Source organism: Raphanus sativus, chromosome 5, assembly GCF_000801105.2.
Source record: "Raphanus sativus cultivar WK10039 chromosome 5, ASM80110v3, whole genome shotgun sequence".
NCBI lineage: Eukaryota > Viridiplantae > Streptophyta > Magnoliopsida > Brassicales > Brassicaceae > Raphanus > Raphanus sativus.
In genome coordinates this window covers 32,260,349-32,278,848 of record NC_079515.1, presented here as the reverse complement: position 1 = coordinate 32,278,848, position 18,500 = coordinate 32,260,349, and the positions used below count along the sequence as shown (strand labels likewise).

The following is an 18,500-nucleotide window of genomic DNA, read 5'->3' as shown; positions in this document are numbered from 1 at the left end:
TAATCCAATCGAAAAAATAAAATATTTTTAAATAAAGTATGTTTTTCACGGTCGTATAAGTCAGATATGAATTAAATATATAATATGTAATGTATGAAATGATCATTTTCCCTCTCAAAAGTATTATCAACATTCTTTTACAAAAGAAAAGTATTATCAAGATTCAAGATGATGATTTGTTGAAGCCAAGGTTAACCATATGCCAGTTTTGTCATCTCCATGCAACTTACTCCATCTTTCTTAATATTGACCAAGTTGTACATGTCTCTGGATCTCTTTTATTGGTAGCAGAACAATTTATTGAAGATTATTTAAAAAATAAGATGTGAATTTCGTAGAGTAGTTATTGTGGATCGTTAAAATCTGATTATGAAATGAAGTTTATAAAATCAACAAAATCTATATCAAAAGTATTTTATAAATTATTTTATGATAACGTTATCTTTATGTATTAGATTTTGATAAGTTATCTTTCTGGTTTGAAGAATCCACTAAAACTCCCGACGTAACTTTTTTTTCATCTAAAAGTTCTTTTATTCATTAATAACATAAATTTTAATATAATACATTGCATCAAAAAAAAGCACAATAAATTCTTGAGGAACAATCTAACCTTTTAGAAAATATGATTTGAAAGATACGACTACAAAAAAAATCAATGATAAAAAACTCATACCAAAAATTTGGTTAGATATTACCAATACATTGATATTAGATGATCTTGTTCCATGCTTTTAACAAACGAAGTGCTTATGCATCACAACGATGCAGTCATCTTCATTGCCTACGTTATAAAGTTTTCCAGATAAAATAGATCATTTTCTTTGGTTAAATATTTTTTAATAAAAATTCATTTCGAAAAATTTACTCTAGAATTTGTCGAACAATATGCGATAACTATTACAACAAAGATCGGAGCAAAACAAGTATAACTCCGATTATAAAAGCCAGCGAACACAAAAATATATCTGGAAACTAAAAAAGACAAAAAAAAATACTCATAATAATAGAAAACAAAAAGTAGGAGACAGTTAAAATATTAATTCTAGCTGCATAGGCTCACACAAAGAAAACTATTTTATCCCTGCTCTAGACTAAACTTTTAATCTGAGGTAAAAAATCATTTTGGCATCGCAATCTAATACCATCATTATCAGTGGCCTTTAGGGCCGGCCCTTATGTTTTTTTGGGTCAAAAATAAATCAAAAATCAGTAACGCCATCGCGAACGTACCTAAAATAAAGGTTCATTTCTTTGGTCCTTAAGGTAACGTGGCATAACGTGATTGGGCTCATTTCTCTGTATTCAGTCAGATTCACAATTGAACAAAGTATTTTCGGCTAAAGAGGAAGAAAAAAAAAGATGGTAATCGCGAGGGGTATTTGTCGCAAGTTCCGCAGCTTCTATGTCTGCTCTCGTTCTCTTGTCGCCTCCTCTTCTCGTCGACTCGCGATCATCCCTGATCAGGGTCACTCTTCCTGTTCCGACCTTACACACAAGGTTATTTTATACTCCTCCAATGAAGTTTATTGATTAAAGGCTGTGTTTTTTTTGTTTTTTTAATTGTTCGATTATGATGTTTGTGATGTTTTTTTTATTATGATGTTTGTGATGTTTTTTTTCTTTGTAATTTGTTTAAGTAATCAATTTTAATGTTAAATTTGAGTTTTATATATTTTATATAAAATTTCTCTTTCATATATCATTATTTATTAAAATAAACACTTAAATTATTAAGGGACAAAATAAATTCATTACCAATAATCAGCATTTTTAAAAGTGTCCTTAACTAAATCCCTTAACACACCAATTATAATAACAAATGTCTAAGGGCCCAAAATCATGGGACACCTATAATGATGCTCTAATGGCGTCATTTATCGAACCCGACCACACAAAATGGCCAGGCAGTTCAGTCGGCTAAATTGATTATGAATGCTAGATGGTCTACTCGGCCGGTTTAATATCAGACCAGACTTTAATTGGTAACAATTAGATGAATGAAAAAAAGAACAAAATAGTGAATAAAATTTTTCATTTGAGAAATTGAAAAACTAAAAAAAAATAGATTTTTTTCATTTTATTTCTCATCAAAGTTAAGGAGGAAAACTTTTCTTTATAAACTTCACAATCCATGAAGAATTAAAAAGAAAAGAGAGGAATCCACGATTCATAATTTGTTTAAAAATGCAACGTAATAAAATATAAAATCAATTAAGTTTATTAAGTTTTATAAATACAGATTGACCCCATAAACTTAATTTAAGATCAACTAAATCCGATTGTAATGTTGTCTCCATATTATTATTTATTTCGTATATGTGGTATGTATTAACATAAATTTTGTATAGTTGTTGATATATTTTTATACATTTGATGGTTTATATCCTATTAGTGTAAACTTCGTGTAGTTAGGAAACTTTTTTTCTAATTTCATTCAAAAAAAAAGAATTCACGATAATTTGCCAGTTACAGAAAAAAAAGGGAATTCACGATAATTTTTTTCCTTCAGACATGGTTTGGACTTTGGAGCCATATGTCGGGATATTTCCCGTTCAATTTGACACAATTCAATTCGGTTAATTTTGGATCCGAAATTGGGGATAAACCGGGTCGGGTGAAAATCAGAGACTAACGGGTTGGAACGAAAGGCCAAATCAAATCTTGTTCTGTCGATAGGGGACGAGTTTCTTACGGCCATTCAAACTTCCTTCCACCAAAAAGGCCCTCTCTCACTCACTTTATCTCACCATCCTTCCTTGTTCACAATTAGCATTATTATTATTATTATCTGGATAACGTGTCTTTCCTCCCTCAATGGACGCAGCACTCTCCCCTCTCAAACCTCCATACCCAATCCAATCCAAGAGACCTCCTCCACCACCTCAGTCCCGTAACCACTCCCTCAAATTCAGCTCCGCCACTCTCCACTTACCTCCTCCTTCCCCTCCTTCCTTCCCCCTCGACTCCCTCCTCCACCACCTCGTTCACCTCTCCTCCACTCCCCGCCATGCCGCCAATTCTCTCCAGGCGAAGTCGGCGGTTAAACCCGCCGTTCTTGGTATCAACGGAGGACACGCGTCTTTGTGTAAGAAGGAGTCTGTGTTGCTCAACTCCATCGTGGACCTCCCTCTCTCCGACCTGACCAGCTTCTTCGATTCGGCGAAACCCGAGCTGATCAGAACCGACGTGTTCGGTCTCGTCAAGGCTCTGGACGATTCGGGGAACTGGGAGAGAGCGGTTTCGCTCTTCGAATGGTTAGCTTCGGGAGACACGAAGCTAGATCATCATGTTATAGAGATTGTGGTTAGGATCTTAGGCAGAGAGTCTCGCTACTCCGTTGCAGCTAAGCTGCTCGATAAAATTCCTCTGAAGGATTACACCTTGGATGTCCGCGCTTACACGACCGTTCTCTACGCTTATTCGCGCACGGGGAAGTACGAGAGAGCGATCGATCTGTTCGAGAGGATGAAAGAGATGGGTCCTACGCCCACGCTGGTGACTTACAATGTGGTTCTCGATGTTTACGGGAGGATGGGGAGGTCGTGGGGGAAGATTCTGAGTGTTTTGGAGGAGATGAGAGGTAAAAGGATGGAGTTTGATGAGTTCACTTGTAGCACTGTGTTGTCGGCTTGTGCGAGAGAGGGTTTGTTGAGAGAGGCGAAGGAGTTTTTCGGCGAGATTAAGTCGAGGGGATACGAGCCTGGGACTGTGAGTTATAATGCTTTGTTGCAGGTTTATGGTAAAGCAGGGGTTTATACGGAAGCGCTGAAGGTTTTGAGAGAGATGGAGGAGAACAAGTGTCCTGCGGATTCCGTGACGTATAATGAGCTTGTTGCGGCTTATGTTAGAGCTGGTTTTACCAAGGAGGCTGCTGGTGTCATCGAGATGATGACGGGGAAAGGTGTGATGCCGAATGCGATCACTTATACTACTGTGATAGACGCGTATGGGAAGTCCGGGAAGGAGGAAGAGGCTTTGAAGCTGTTTTACAGTATGAAGAAAGCTGGTTGCGTTCCGAATACGTGTACTTACAACGCGGTGCTTAGTATGTTGGGGAAGAAATCGAGATCTAGTGAGATGGTGAAGATGTTATGTGACATGAAGTCTAGTGGATGTTCCCCGAACCGGGTCACTTGGAACACGATGCTTGCTCTGTGTGGGAACAAGGGTATGGATAAGTATGTGAACCGAGTGTTCCGTGAGATGAAGAGCTGCGGTTTTGAGCCTGATAGAGACACGTTCAACACGCTGATCAGTGCTTACGGGAGATGCGGTTCAGAGGTTGACGCGTCTAAAATGTTTGGGGAGATGACGAGAGCAGGTTTCAACGCTTGTGTCACGACTTACAACGCGTTGCTTAACGCCTTGGCTAGACAAGGGGACTGGAGATCTGGAGAGAATGTGATCTCCGACATGAAAAGCAAAGGTTTCAAACCAACGGAAACATCTTACTCCTTGATGCTTCAGTGTTATGCCAAGGGAGGGAGCGTTTTAGGGATTGAGAGAATCGAGAAGGAGATAGTCGAGGGCCACATATTCCCGAGCTGGATGCTTTTGAGAACTCTGCTCCTCGCAAACTTCAGATGCAGAGCACTAGCTGGGATGGAGAGAGCGTTCGCTTTGTTTAAAAAGCACGGATACAAACCCGACATGGTGATATTCAACTCGATGCTCTCCATCTTCACAAGGAACAACATGTATGACCAAGGACACGAGATCCTCCAGTCTATCCGCGACCACGAGCTGACACCGGATCTTGTAACCTACAACAGCCTCATGGACATGTACGTGAGGAGAGGAGAGTGTTGGAAAGCGGAAGAAATCCTCAAGAGTCTAGAGAAATCAAAGCTGAGACCGGACCTGGTCTCTTACAACACGGTGATCAAAGGTTTCTGCAGGAAAGGGTTGATGCAAGAAGCGGTTAGGATGCTGTCGGAGATGACGGAGCGTGGAATCAGACCGTGCATCTTCACTTACAACACGTTTGTTTCGGGTTACACGGCGATGGGGATGTTTGGAGAGATAGAGGATGTGATTGAGTGTATGGCGAAGAATAAGTGCAGACCAAATGAGCTGACGTATAAAATGGTCGTGGATGGTTATTGCAGAGGAGGGAGGTATAGTGAAGCTATGGAGTTTGTGTCAAAGATTAGATCCCTTGATGCTTACTTTGATGATCATTCCATCCAGCGGCTAGCTGTTCGAGTACGTGAGAATTTAGAATCCTAAATCAATTTATATATTTGCTTTTTCTTTTTCTTTTTTGTAGATTTGTGAGTTTTTGTATTGAAATTTACATTTTACATGAAATAAAATAAGCAACTTTGTTCATGAATGATGAAAGGAATATATATACACTCTATATTTTTACGAGTTTCACATTGCTATAAATTATTAAAACATATTCTTTTTATTTTTTAATAGAAAATTAATCAAACTAATTAAAAAGCGAAAACATTGACTGAAAAAAGAGCCTTAAACTTTTGGTTTAATCTGATTTATCTTAGTATGAAAAACAAAACAAAAGCATTCAGTTTTAGAAGAAAAAGACTTCTTTTTTTTTTTTTGGTCTTTGACTCTTTGGTAAGTGTGAGAACTGAAAAGTACATTTACAATAGAACGAACCCTCTTCTCTTTCACTGTCTGCATCTTGCACAACTAGCTAGTACAGCTTCCTCGTCTTCCTAAGATTCTTGTCTGCATAATTTGCTTCCATCTTCTCTCAGTCTCACCTCAAGATGCCAATCAACAAAGATCCATCAACACCTCCGCCTGTCATCGGAAAGATCGGGCCTTACACTGTCTTCATGACTCCTCCGGCGACTCCAAAACCACCTGACTCTCCTGCCGCCGTGTCTCAGAAGGCTATCGTTCAACCGCCGGTTCTTCCTCCGCCGCAGCAGTTTAAATCATTGGCTTCCTCGGAACAAGACGGCTCGGTTTTGGGTTTCCTCAAAAACGCCGCCACAAAGGTTCAAAATGGTAAGGAGCCGAGACAAAAAAAAAAGTTTCTTCATTTTCGGATCTTGAGGTTTGAGATCCTCTGATTGATTGATCAATAAACTGATCTAAAGATTATATATTTAGAAAGTAGATTAAAATGAACTGGTGGAGACTATTGCCCTATCAGAAACAATTAAAAGAGATGTAACTTTTGAGATTCTTGTTTGTTTAATGGTTGCCACAGCACATTCAAGCGTGGATGATCATTTGGTGAGATGGTTTGGGTTAAACCAATCTAAGTACCAGTGGGCTTTGGACGAGTATTACCAAGGCAAAGATTCAGTAAGTGTTCCTTAATCCGTTTTGTTTTTTTTTCTTTTAGATTCTTGTTATGTATTTTTTTTTGTTTTGTTTCTAAGATAGTAAACATATCTTCCTAGCGTGATCTTCACCCATTGGTGAATAATAAAGCTGGGGATTGGTTGACAGTGTCTTTGATTGGTTTAGTCATTGATTTATTATTTCATATGTTACTCAAAAGCATATTGTGTGTGTGTGGTTAACATTCATCTTTTATCTTCTTTTGCACATAAAACGCAGGAAGTGAAGTGCGTGAAAGCAGAGGATATGCCAGGGAAAGTACAAAGCGTATAATAAGCGCAACCATATTTATATGTATCGAAACTGTTTTTTCTGAGAGAGCTAAAAAGGAAAAGCTTGAGTCTTGATGAAAGTTATCTTCGATCATTGAATTTATTTTAACCTTGGAGATATCTTTTGGTATATTTGAGAAACTATTGTAGTTCTTCATTTGGTTTGTTGTAAGTTTATAATATATATATGAGGGTGATGATGTCTCGATTAAAAACAATGTATCAAGTAACTATTACTAAATTGGAACCAAAAGTTTATCGTACGTTGTCATCACTGGTTTGTAGGACAAAGCAGTGCTGCGCAAAAACACTTGAATCCACCAGAAAAAGCCCCTCAATATGAATCTGAATCGGACAAAAAGTCGATGATTCAGTGAGATTTAGGTTAGTTAGGTACTTCAGTATGGGTAACAAGTGATTATCCGGAATTAACTAAAAATTCAGTAACTCTCTTTTTTACTGGATTTTAAGTAAGTCTTTCATCCCATTCAAAAACAGGTTGCTAAGAACTCTGCTCCCAAGAAGCATCATATCATCCCCTTTCTTTCCATCTTCACTGCCACATCCATAACTTCCACACTTTTAACCCATTCACTTTACAAGCTGCTCAGCTAATATAATCCGCTCAAACTCCACACTAATAAACAGAGAAAACAATTGTTAGATTGTGACCGTGTTGATAAACAACAAGCGGGGATAGCTCAGTTGGGAGAGCGTCAGACTGAAGATCTGAAGGTCGCGTGTTCGATCCACGCTCACCGCATATTACCTTTTTTTTTCTTACAAAAAAAAAACCCTAACTATGAATTGTTACGTCTCTCACTTTTTAAAAGCTTATTAAGACTTAGGGAAATATAAGAAAAAGGTTTAGAAACTTGCAACGGATACCGTTGTGTGGAACGGACAGCTCTTTCACACTTTATGTGATCAGCACTTGTAAAAGTCCTAGAGGAGTCCACAGATTCTCTCTAGTGTTTCATTCACATCTTTTAAGTGCAGTGTGATCTTTACTTGTCCAAAAAGAGCAAAACAATACCATTCATCAAACTCTCTTTGTTTACATGAAATTTGTTCTAACAAAAGCTGAATCCTTTCTAAATAAAAATCTCCTTTCCTTGTCACCGCTTTCTCGATATGCAATCAGAGAATGTGTCAACGAGCTGCTCAGCTAAAGCTACCGAATCGTCCTGGAAAGCATCAACGAATGTCTTGACAACATTTATCTCCTGAGCACTGGCCTTTAAGCTATACCAAGTCAGAAACTCCTGTCTGAAACTCTTCTCAACGTGACCTGAACACTCGAGCTGTCGTATAATCTTCACGCAATCCTCCAACCCAAAACCGCAGCTTGTTGAACTCTTACCGTTGTTGACCGCCGCCTTCTCTGAAACAGTTTCTTCTTCTTCTTCTTTTGTGCTCAAGCTACTCACAAAAGCTGCTTCTCCTTCTTCTTCTTCTTCTTGAAGGGTTACTTTGGTATCTTGGAGGGATTCCAAAGCAGAAGAGCAAAGATCCTTCACCTTTGTCGCTGAGCCAAGCCTGTTTACGTTTCCTCTACACATTGCCGATGGGAGATCAGTGAGAGGACCACACAGCTCAGTTTCTAAACTCTTCACAGCTTCCTCCACGGTCTCAGATAGTTTTCTGTACTTCTCAGTTCCCTTGAGAAGCTTCTGAGCCAATACAAGACGGTAACAAAGCACGTCTACGCTTCTGGTTTCCTTTGCGATCAACAGTTGCTTCTTCCAACATCTGAGAAATATAGAAAGAAAAGAAAAAGATAAAGATCGATCCAGGACTGTAACAAAATGTAGAAACTGAATCCAAGACTGAAAAATTTACTCAAGCAAGCTGTTTGTTTTGCCACAAGAGACGCAGTGGAAGCATCCATCAAGATCGTGACTTGGCTTATCTTTCTTGAGACCTGATTCCTCATCCTTGAAAGCACAATCCAGATGGCAAGACAAGCCACAAGATTCACCGGGATCATCAGAATGGCAGGTTAACCAGAGAGTAGGATCTTTATTGGCATCATACTTATGGCAGATACAGCAAGAACACCTTTGACAAAACAAGTCTTCTTGTCTCAGTATAGCTTGGCAGGCCAAGTTCTTACAGTAGATACTGCCTTTGGCTTTAACTGATTCAGTGCTCACGTAGCGAGTAGGAGTAGCGTTCTTCCTTTGTCTTTTCGAGTTTCTCTTAGTAGTTGCTGTTGTTGTTGATGAGTCTCTCTTTCTGTCTTGTTGATCTCCGGAGTTCCCTCTGACAGGAGGCGGTGGGACTTTTTTTTGCTCAGATACAGTATTCAAGAGGGTGTTGATGATCTGAGCTTTGGTCAAGTTCTTGTATTTTCTTTCCTTGCCTAACTCTGCGCATAAGACCTGACGAATCTCCTCATGGGTCCACACCTGCAAGGCTTCAAAGGCTAAATCCGAATCTTTTGACAGTTCATGAACAAGCTTTCTCTTTTCATCAACACTCATTTTACTGCCTTTCATTGACTCACCTGCAGCTCTCATACACGATGAAAAAAGGATGTAAATGTACAATTTAAAAAAAAAAAGCTCCTAGAAGAACAATGTTTCTTCAAGTGAATGCATATGTACTAAAGTTGGAAGAATAAGTCAAGCAAGTGAATAAAAGATGGATTCTTTTAAGAAACCACAATTCATTACTAAGCTTCAAGGAACATGTACAGATTACAAAGGAAGTTTCATCTTTTATGGTACCCATTCATCGAATCAACTTGAACAGTATAAGAACCCACCAACATAATTAGTAAAGCATTCATCTTTACACAATTTAAAAACAAAATAAAGTTTCAAACTTTCGGTTCCATTTTTGAGTTAAAACTAACGCAGAAACATACAACGATTCTCAATCATCTTTAAAACCCACCAAGCACACATTTCGATAAATCTTGCCAAGTTCTTTCTTTTTTTTTTTTTGCTTGTAAGAAGTAAGAAACCTAAAAAAAAAAAGAAGAAAGAAGTAGTACCGTCGAGAGAAGAGTCCATAATAGGTTGGTACCAACAGAATACTCAAAACCTGCGAATAAAAGAAAGAAAGAAAGAAAATGAGATCGTTCGTGGAAAAAAAGAAGCGAAGAAAGGAAGAAAAGAGTGATACCAAACAAGAAATGTTATTTCACAGAGACAATAGAATCAAAACGGTCGTCTTTGAGAAGATTCCGCTGAAGCGGAGGAGAGACCGGAGAAGTGAAGAAAGAGACAAATAAGACACCACTTAATAGTGTAAGGCCCAATATTTAATTTGCATGTCATTTGTATTCTCTTTTTATTCAAAAAAAATGAAAGTTAATTAATACCCACTTATATTTGGTCTGACTATTCAAAAGAAAATAAATTTTACCATGAAGGTATGAATACCTTTGAAACATAGCGGTGAAAAGTGTTTCAGAAAAAAAAAAGTGGACAAAAAAAGACAAACCAAGCCAAACAGATCCAACCAAATCCAAAGCAAACAAACCAAACCAAAATAGTTGTATAAACTATCTGGTTCAAGATTTTATCAATTAAAATGATTATCAAAAATCTTAAAACATGGCCTCAGTCAGCTTTGTTTTATCACCGACACTGTTTATGGGTTCCTTGAGTTAAACTCAAAATAACATGACAAGCAAGTATCACAATAACACACAACAGAGAGAAGAAACAACAGAACTACAACATGTTTTTTAGTTTCTTGAAAACACTGGTCACGTAGAGATTACATATAAAGCACAAACCAAGAAGAATATCATACTGTACAAATGAAGAAGCTCCACAAGAAGAAGAAACCAACACAAAAGACTTTTCCTTCTTCTGGGAAACTGTTATCAACCATATCAGAAACTAACTCTCAGCCGGTTATGTTTCTTTCCAGGAACCTTATTCGTCAGTCATCGAGTTCAACAATCTGCGCACGTCTCTGAGCAGCTTTCCTTCTGATGAAGAAGCCCCATCTCATAGCTGCTTTGATCTTCAGCCAACCAACAACAGGCTTACCCGACTGCGACCGGTCTTCTTCTTCATAACCAGCCACTGAAGACTGACCAAAAGAGTGGAACCCAAACCCATCTTCCCCCATGTTCATTGGAGTTTGCGGGCCACCACCACCACCGCCACTCATGCTAAAGAGTCTCAACAGCTGCTGCATATCATCGTTCTCCAGCATTTCATTACTTCTTGCCCTTATCTCCTCCTCTGATAAAAACCCATCACCCCCTCTGCTGCTCCCTGCGTTTGACCAGTCACTAAAAGGGTTAACCTCGGGAGGAGGCTGAACCAAGTGTTGGCTTTGTGATCCTGCTGGTGCTGCACCCAACGCCAGTCTCGCAGCACCGCCATTGCTATTATTGATCATCATGCTTTGTGATTCATGAGCGTTGTTAACCAGCTGGTCTTGCGGTGGTGGTGCATATGAACTGTTTCCAAAGTGCATGTAAGAAGTAGTATCTGCTAGCTGAGACTGAGCTGGGTAGGTTGAACCCTGACTCTGGCTGTACACTGATGCTGCAAAAAAAAAAAACAAATGAATAACTTCTCTGGTAATTCCGAAAGGAAAAAAAAAAGATTAGTGGCTAATGGATCTATCTATACCTTCACCAGAATAAGATGTAGAGGGTTGGCTTGGAACAGAAACAGGCATAGAGTAATCTAAAGCATCCACTTTGTTAACTTGATTGAAGTTCATAAGTGACTTGCTGTCATACTCAATAACTTGATCCCAGTTTTCATATGCTTTCCTCACCAATCCATCCACATATAACTAAGTTATATATAATATATATCAACAACATGTTAGAAGAACAATGTAAGACTAAGAAAACTCAACACAAACACAAACCTTTTGGTTGTCAGAAAGAGAATCAGCAGGATAATACTGCTTCCCTGAGATAAGACCACTAAACTCGTAAATATTGTTGAAAACAACACCAACCGAGTCCTCAGGATAGTAGACGTAAAGCATTTCACTCAAGACGCATGTCTTGGAATGCTCTGCAAGTGTCTCCCACATCCTATTTGACATTCCACTCCCAAGAATCTGAAAAGAGTAAGAATCATCATCATCAGAGGTACAAATACTTTCAAACATCATATGATAATAAAGATACTGCAGCACTTACGGTCCTTAGCTTCTGAGAATCCTTGACCATAAGACGCAGGAACTCTTTAACATTGTAGATCCCAGCTTTGTTCAGTTTCTTATGGAATGCTCCGTCCTTTCCAATCTTCTCCAACCTCCATACCTCATCATCCAATGCAGGTGGATAGTGTTTCTTGTACACTGAAAGAGAAATAACCATTAGGCCAAAAAAAAAACAAGAATGCATTCAATGTGAGAGAAAACAAACTCACACTCTCCACGATGGTCCTTGACTGTAAAAGCTTCTGTCTTCGCCTCGCGTACACGCATCCCCTCACAGTAACCAGAAGAGACCTTTAACCCCAGCCTGAACTTTCTGCACCTTATCCAACTCGAGTTATCTGTAAAGATGAGTTCACCTAACGTCCCCACGCCTTCTTTCAACGTCACCTGCACGTCACCGGTCAGAAGAGGTCTCTTTCCTTGACGCTCTTTCACCAAATGACTTTCAAACTCTTCTTCGCTCCAGCCTTGATCATCTTCGCTGTTGAAATCACCGTCGAGCACAACTACATCGAGCTTTGCAGAAGCTTCGGGTCCTGCTGTCAATACACGTCCCGTTGCAGCGTCTAATAGTACAACGTGGATGGCAGCACCTTGCTCCCCTTCTATCTTCCCTCCGGTGAACAACGGTACAGACAGTCTAGACCTGAACTGCAGCTGCAAGTTCCTTCCACCAATGCCTTCTATTCGTTTGGGAGAGGACCTGTGAACTCAAATCATTACTCTCTAACCATTCTCCCTAGAAATGTCATATGTTACGTACCTCTCACTAACACTTGCAGGGCCTAGTTTCGCCAATGCTCGCTCCACCTCTTCGCTCACCTGTTTTAACAAGAAAGGCTCAAGACGTTAAATAGAAACATCACAAAGCACCAAAAGACATATGAGAAAAGACTTACAACTCGGCGAAGAATAGGTTCCAAAGAAGAGCAAAGCCTCTGTAAACTATCCATCTTCAGGGCTTCCACAATCACACTGACACAAACATACACAACTTTCTCAAAATTCGGCATCTTTACCAAAACTATCTGCTACACACAGTTAGTTATAAAGGCACTACCTTTTCAATCAATTCTAGAATCTGAACTTAGAATAACAAAACAAAGTAAAGGGTTTGTGACTGATACAAGTAAGAACATAGATTACCTTGCAAGAGCTGGCCTTTTACGCTCAGGCTGCTGCTGCTGATTATTATTATCATCTTCCTCAAGTTTTCTCTTTTCTCTCATACTATTAGTCCTCTCCATATACCTCGTATGCATTTTTACCCCGCAGCTAAAATCTCCCCACTGTTTTCGATCTGTAATGAGCAAATCAAAGCAAGATCTTCAAGCTTGAGCTTCTTCTCAAACGGGAGAAACTGATATCCGATTCGAAGGAGAGAAAAAATTACCCGTGTTTGGTTTGGATAGAGAGAGAGAGAGAGAGAGAGAGATCCAGAGCTGTTCTGTCGTGTAATTTTAATTTACTTAAACCACTTGTCTTGGTCTGTGATTAGTCGAGTGCTTTGACTGATTTTAGCAAATTAATGATAAGTATCCGGTGCGGGCGAGAACACCGTAGGCTTGTATTTGCCACCACTTTGTTGTTTGTTTAATGGTAGACATCATTATTGTTGGCCCGGCGGCTACTGTATGTATTTCTTTTGGCACATGCTATATTCTAAAGTTGAGAATATAAAGTTTAATACACTGGAGTATGTATAAATACACTAATTATTTGATTTTTTGTGCACGATTATAACTAGTGCAAAAGGACAAAAGATTCAAATGGTTTCTATAATATAGATTACATGAACATAAAGATCTAGTTGCCATAGTAAGAGATTAGGTTCATAGATTTCTTTATCTCTATGTTAACTTTGCATAACACTTTTAAACAACAACTATCACTATGTTTAACATATTATTCTTGATTGGTGTAGCTAACATCAGTCTCGTTAATGTTTACGGTATGAGCAGTATTTTAACTTAAAGTAGGGCATGTGCATTGAGACATTTCCACGAGTTCGTGGGCTCGAGTTCATAGGCCCAAACGTGAAAAATAAATGAAAAAGGTGGTTTAATTCGGTGAACCGATCCTTCCCAGTGAACCCGTATGATACGGGTTCAAGGCACGTGTTGCTCGTCCAGTGGCCACGCTCTATCGCGTAAACGCGTTGGAAAACCGGGTTTCGAGATCTCTCTCTCATTTTCTCTCCTCTTTTCGAAAACTAGGGTTTGTCTCTCTCGGAGGCGATATCTCAAGCGACGCCGATTCCCGGAGGTTTTGACGATCTAATCGACGCCGGACTATCTCCTCGACGATCTCAGGTTAGTTTCGAGGTGTTTCACCGTTTGATTTAAACGATTACCCTTTCATTTAAAAGATTAGGGCTCGGTGATTCAAAATCGAATTTGGGGGTTTCGAGTTAGGGTTCGAAATCGATATGTGGGTTTCGGTTTTCGGTTTGAAATTGTCATGCAGTTTGATATTGTCATGCTTTTGTGTTTTCTTGGCTAATCGATTAGGGCTCCGTGATTGAAAATCGAATTTGGGGGTTTCGAGTTAGGGTTCGAAATCGATATGTGGGTTTCGATTTTCGGTTTGAAATTGTCATGCGGTTTGATATTGTCATGCTTTTTGTGTTTTCTTGGCTAATCGAGTTGTTGTTTCTTTCTTACTTCATCTTGTTCTCTTTATGGTACAGATGGATCCCGGTGAAGATAGAAGTGAGGCAAAGAGGCAGATGAAGCACATGAATATGGTGGGATACGTGGCTGATTCGGAGTATGGGATTCCGACGAGGTGTCCCTGTGGTGGGAGGATAATTAACGAGGTGAGGGGGAAGGACCAGTACGACACTCTTCCTGGGAAGCGGTTCTTCACGTGCATTCACTACGAGGTAAGGGTTCTTCTAGCATATATTTTTGTGTTTTTGTATCTGTTATAGTAATTGTTTCTGATATTTGTTTTTGTTTTTGTTGTCAACAAGGGTGATGGGTTACATTATCGTCAGCCTTGGGTGATTGGTGTCCAGGAGCAACTCGAAATCTTGACTAAGCGTGTGGAGGAGGCTGAGCAGGTGATCAAGTGGGTGCCGGAGCTGAAACAACAGATTGAGGGACTGGAGGTAAAGTATAGTCACTGTTTCTTTGTCATGTTTTTCTTTATATTTTATGTTCTCTGTAATATTTTTGTTTTGATTTTATTACTTCACTAACACATTGTCTCTCTTTGTTTACATGTCCAGGCAGAGGTTAAAAGCCTCACGGGGGTTGTTGATCATCTCAACGCTGAGGTTTATAACCTCACTGTGCAGGTCTCGCAGTTGGAGAAGGTCTGCTTCGACTAAAAAGAAAAGGTAACACTAAACTTGAACTAGAAATAGTAACACTGAACTTGAACTAGGTATAGTAGAACTGGAACTGAATTGAAGTATGTAAAGTTGAAGTCGTAGTACAATTGTCTTGAATTTTTTTCATTAACTTTGTTTTGGTTAGTTGCGCAATGAATGGTGGAGAGTTTAAAATTGATTTGATGTGTGTAATGAATGCTTTCTGTGAAGCTAGTTGTAGTGTAGTTAACAATAATTAATTGTTGGTAGTTAGAGTATGTTTAATTTATTTGTCCTTTGAAAGGCAAAACTAGTTTAAAACATAGGCAATCCTCATTTTAAAACACACACAAACCACATCTGCAACACACAAACTTTAAAACCGAAACCAACCTTGAAAACACATCGCAACCCAAAATGGATCCTTTTTCCCTAATAGCTTCCCATAGCAGTGAAACAATAGACATAGGGTGTTCTGAGGTTCCTAAACCGGTGGAAAGGCGCAAGTGGACAACCAAGGAAGACGTGGTGCTGATCAGTGCTTGGTTGAACACTAGCAAGGATCCCATTGTGAGTACTGACCAGAAGGCAGGGGCGTTTTGGAAGAGAATTGAAGAGTACTTCAATGCTAGCCCTCAACTCGTTGGCTCCGTTCCTAGACCGTGGGGTCAATGTAAGCAGAGGTGGGGAAGAGTGAATGAGCAGGTTAACAGGTTTGTCGGAAGCCATGAAACCGCATTGAGGGAGCAAGCGAGTGGCACTAATGAGAATGATGTCATGAAGGCGGCCCATGACATCTTCTTCAATGACTATAAAGTCAAGTTCACCATGGAACATTGTTGGAGGGAACTGAGGTTTGATCAAAAATGGAGATCAAACGTTCTCTCCAAAGAAGGTGCGAAGGAGAAAAGGAAAGACCCTGTAGAGGACGTCGGTGAGGAGGAAGATGTGAGGCCTCCTGGTATAAAGGCAGCCAAACGCAAGAAGCACGGGAAAGAAGCAACTTTTGATAAGATAGAGACCATACTAGCAGAGAAAAAAACCATTTCCAAACAGAAGCTGCTTGAACGCCTGCTAGGCAGAAAAGTTGAGACACTTTCTGATGAAGAAGTGTGTCTGAAAAAAAAGCTCATAGCTGAAATGCTCTGATTTGGTTAGATGCTTTTTTTTTCTTTAATTCTGTTGTTCTGAACTTGTTTGAACCTGTTCTTTTATACTTGTCTGAACTTGTTTGAACCTCTTGTTTACTTGTTTATTAAATCTGTTGTGTTCTTTTTTTGCAGGTCGCGGTTGCAGGAGGTGGATGCGTGTGGAGGTGGATGCGTGTGGAGGTGGATCCTTGTTCACTCTGTTTGTATTATGAGGCACGGGTAGTAGTATAGGTCTGTTTCAATCACGGGAAAGTGTAGATTTTGTTTGTTTCTACACTTCTCTTTCCATCACGGCTTTAAACAATCATGTATGTTTAGTTTATTTCTTCTGTTTTGTACTCACGGGTGTATGTACCCGATATGTCTCTCAATCATGTATGTTTGATACTCACGGGTGTAACCAAAAACTCTATATATAACTATGTCTTTGCTTTCTCTTTGTGCACCAAACTCTCATTTCTCTCATGTATCTTTGCTTTCTCTTTATGCAACAAACTCTTGCAACAAGCATATCTCATTGGTCACTTTGCAACAAACGCTGATCTCCCTTGTCTTTGCCATTCTAGTAACTTTCTCACTTCTTTTTTTTTTCTAACATAAATGTTAACTTTATAACTATATGTATTAAAAATATTACTATATGTATTAAATTCTATAAAGATATAAAAATTCTTTAAAGATATAAAAATTCTATAAAGATATAAAAATTCTATAAAGATATTAAAATTCTTTAAAGATATAAAAATTCTTTAAAGATATAAAAATTCTTTAAAGATATAAAACTTTATAAAGATATAAAACTTTATAAAATATAAAATTTCTTCGTTTTGCCATTTGTAGGAAGAAAAAGAGAAATAAACTCGCGGTGAATTGCTTCAAGAAGAAATCACTTACTCATCAAGTGATGAAGCAGATGAAGCTATAGAAGAAATGGTCGACGAAGTAGTTGATAACTACATTGACGCAATGGTAAATCAAAAAGCCAAGAGACGAGCCTATATCGAAAGAGAGCGGGAAAGAGGACACAATCAACTATGGAACGACTATTTCAACGAAAATTCAACATACCAACCAGAAATGTTTAGGCGGCGTTTTCGAATGAACAGGCCATTGTTCCTTCGCATTGTCGAACGCCTAAGCACTGAAGTTCCATACTTTCAGCAAAGAAGAAATGGTCATGGAAGGTACGGGCTATCTGCACTTCAAAAGTGTACGGCAGCTATACGTATGCTCGCATATGGTCAATCGGGAGATATGTATGACGAATATCTTCGACTTGGTGAAAGTACTGCACGATTATGTTTGGAAAATTTCACAGATGGGATAATACAATTGTTTGGCGAAGAGTTTCTAAGAAGACCTACAGCGGAGGAGCTTGAACGATTACTCGATATTGGAGAGGTACGCGGGTTTCCAGGGATGATAGGCAGCATCGATTGTATGCATTGGGAGTGGAAAAACTGCCCAAGGGCTTGGAGAGGGCAGTACGCACGTGGTTCAGGAAAGCCGACAATTGTCTTAGAGGCTGTGGCATCACAAGATCTTTGGATATGGCATGCATTTTTTGGATTACCGGGCACCCTCAACGATATCAATGTTCTTGATCGATCACCAGTTTTCAAAGACATTGAAGAAGGCCGAGCACCGAAAGTTAATTTCAAGGTCAACAACCATACTTATCGTATGGCGTACTATCTAACTGACGGAATATATCCGAATTGGGCAGCATTTATCCAATCCATCTCACTTCCTCAAAGTCCTAAAGCATCACTATTTGCTGAACATCAAGAATCCACCAGAAAAGATGTTGAACGTGCTTTTGGAGTATTGCAATCGAGGTTTGCAATAGTTAGAAACCCAGCTCTACTATGGGACAAGAAAAAGATAGGAAAGATTATGAGAACTTGTGTCATATTGCACAATATGATAGTAGAGAACGAACGAAGCGGATACGGTCAAATTGATACTTCTGAGTTCGAGACAGGAGAGTCAAGCAGAAGTTCCCAGGTGCAAGGCACAACAAGTTTTAATATCGGTAATATCAGCCGTGTCATTCGCAATGAGGTTCGGGATTCACAGATACATGCTCGTTTAAAAGCTGATTTAGTTGAAAATATATGGCAAAAATTTGGTAATGTTGATGAATAATCTTTGTATGTTGGTCAATTGTCAATGTATTGAATAAAACCTTTAAAAAAAAAAATTATGTAATCAATAATCATTGTATTGAATCAAAACTTTTTAAAAATTTAATATATATTTTATTTTATTTATGAATCC

The 18,500-nt window shown here is 39.0% G+C and overlaps 6 protein-coding genes and 1 non-coding gene across 8 annotated transcripts; 5 read left to right on the top strand and 2 right to left on the bottom strand.

Annotated features, from left to right (window-relative positions):
• Nucleotides 1–2,675: 2,675 nt before the first annotated feature.
• LOC108805068 (pentatricopeptide repeat-containing protein At2g18940, chloroplastic) lies at nt 2,676–5,334 on the top strand. Its single transcript, XM_018577020.2, has one exon. The coding sequence runs from the start codon at nt 2,818–2,820 to the stop codon at nt 5,230–5,232; it is 2,415 nt and encodes an 804-aa protein (XP_018432522.1). The 5' UTR covers nt 2,676–2,817; the 3' UTR covers nt 5,233–5,334.
• Nucleotides 5,335–5,573: 239 nt separating this feature from the next.
• Nucleotides 5,574–6,862, top strand: LOC108859265 (uncharacterized). The gene is made up of 3 exons (XM_018633152.2): nt 5,574–5,985; nt 6,191–6,288; nt 6,547–6,862. Exons 1-3 carry the CDS (start codon nt 5,742–5,744, stop codon nt 6,598–6,600), a joined length of 396 nt encoding a protein of 131 aa, XP_018488654.1. The 5' UTR covers nt 5,574–5,741; the 3' UTR covers nt 6,601–6,862.
• A 427-nt stretch (nt 6,863–7,289) lies between these two features.
• TRNAF-GAA (transfer RNA phenylalanine (anticodon GAA)) lies at nt 7,290–7,362 on the top strand. The gene has a single exon. It is a non-coding gene; the product is annotated as a tRNA-Phe (tRNA).
• Nucleotides 7,363–7,619: 257 nt separating this feature from the next.
• Nucleotides 7,620–9,885, bottom strand: LOC108862733 (VIN3-like protein 2). The gene is made up of 4 exons (XM_018636962.2): nt 9,732–9,885; nt 9,601–9,650; nt 8,442–9,108; nt 7,620–8,351 (listed from the first exon to the last, which is right to left on the bottom strand). The coding sequence occupies exons 2-4, from the start codon at nt 9,617–9,619 to the stop codon at nt 7,718–7,720; spliced, it is 1,320 nt and encodes a 439-aa protein (XP_018492464.1). The 5' UTR covers nt 9,620–9,650; nt 9,732–9,885; the 3' UTR covers nt 7,620–7,717.
• Nucleotides 9,886–10,218: 333 nt separating this feature from the next.
• On the bottom strand, nt 10,219–13,192 carry LOC108862732 (calmodulin-binding protein 60 C). 2 transcript variants are annotated; one of them, XM_057011216.1, is made up of 8 exons: nt 12,900–13,192; nt 12,653–12,728; nt 12,517–12,575; nt 11,963–12,456; nt 11,731–11,891; nt 11,448–11,648; nt 11,204–11,369; nt 10,219–11,116 (listed from the first exon to the last, which is right to left on the bottom strand). In XM_057011216.1, the coding sequence occupies exons 1-8, from the start codon at nt 13,013–13,015 to the stop codon at nt 10,500–10,502; spliced, it is 1,890 nt and encodes a 629-aa protein (XP_056867196.1). In that variant the 5' UTR covers nt 13,016–13,192; the 3' UTR covers nt 10,219–10,499. The 2 variants fall into 2 exon arrangements, with proteins under 2 accessions (XP_056867196.1, XP_056867195.1); XM_057011215.1 differs by having other exon boundaries at nt 11,204–11,372; nt 11,451–11,648; nt 12,900–13,191.
• A 2,294-nt stretch (nt 13,193–15,486) lies between these two features.
• On the top strand, nt 15,487–16,451 carry LOC108858800 (glutathione S-transferase T3-like). The gene is made up of 2 exons (XM_018632670.1): nt 15,487–16,179; nt 16,353–16,451. The coding sequence occupies exons 1-2, from the start codon at nt 15,487–15,489 to the stop codon at nt 16,449–16,451; spliced, it is 792 nt and encodes a 263-aa protein (XP_018488172.1).
• A 699-nt stretch (nt 16,452–17,150) lies between these two features.
• On the top strand, nt 17,151–18,368 carry LOC108858799 (uncharacterized). The gene has a single exon (XM_018632669.2). It carries the CDS (start codon nt 17,151–17,153, stop codon nt 18,366–18,368), a length of 1,218 nt encoding a protein of 405 aa, XP_018488171.2.
• The last annotated feature ends 132 nt before the right edge of the window (nt 18,369–18,500 follow it).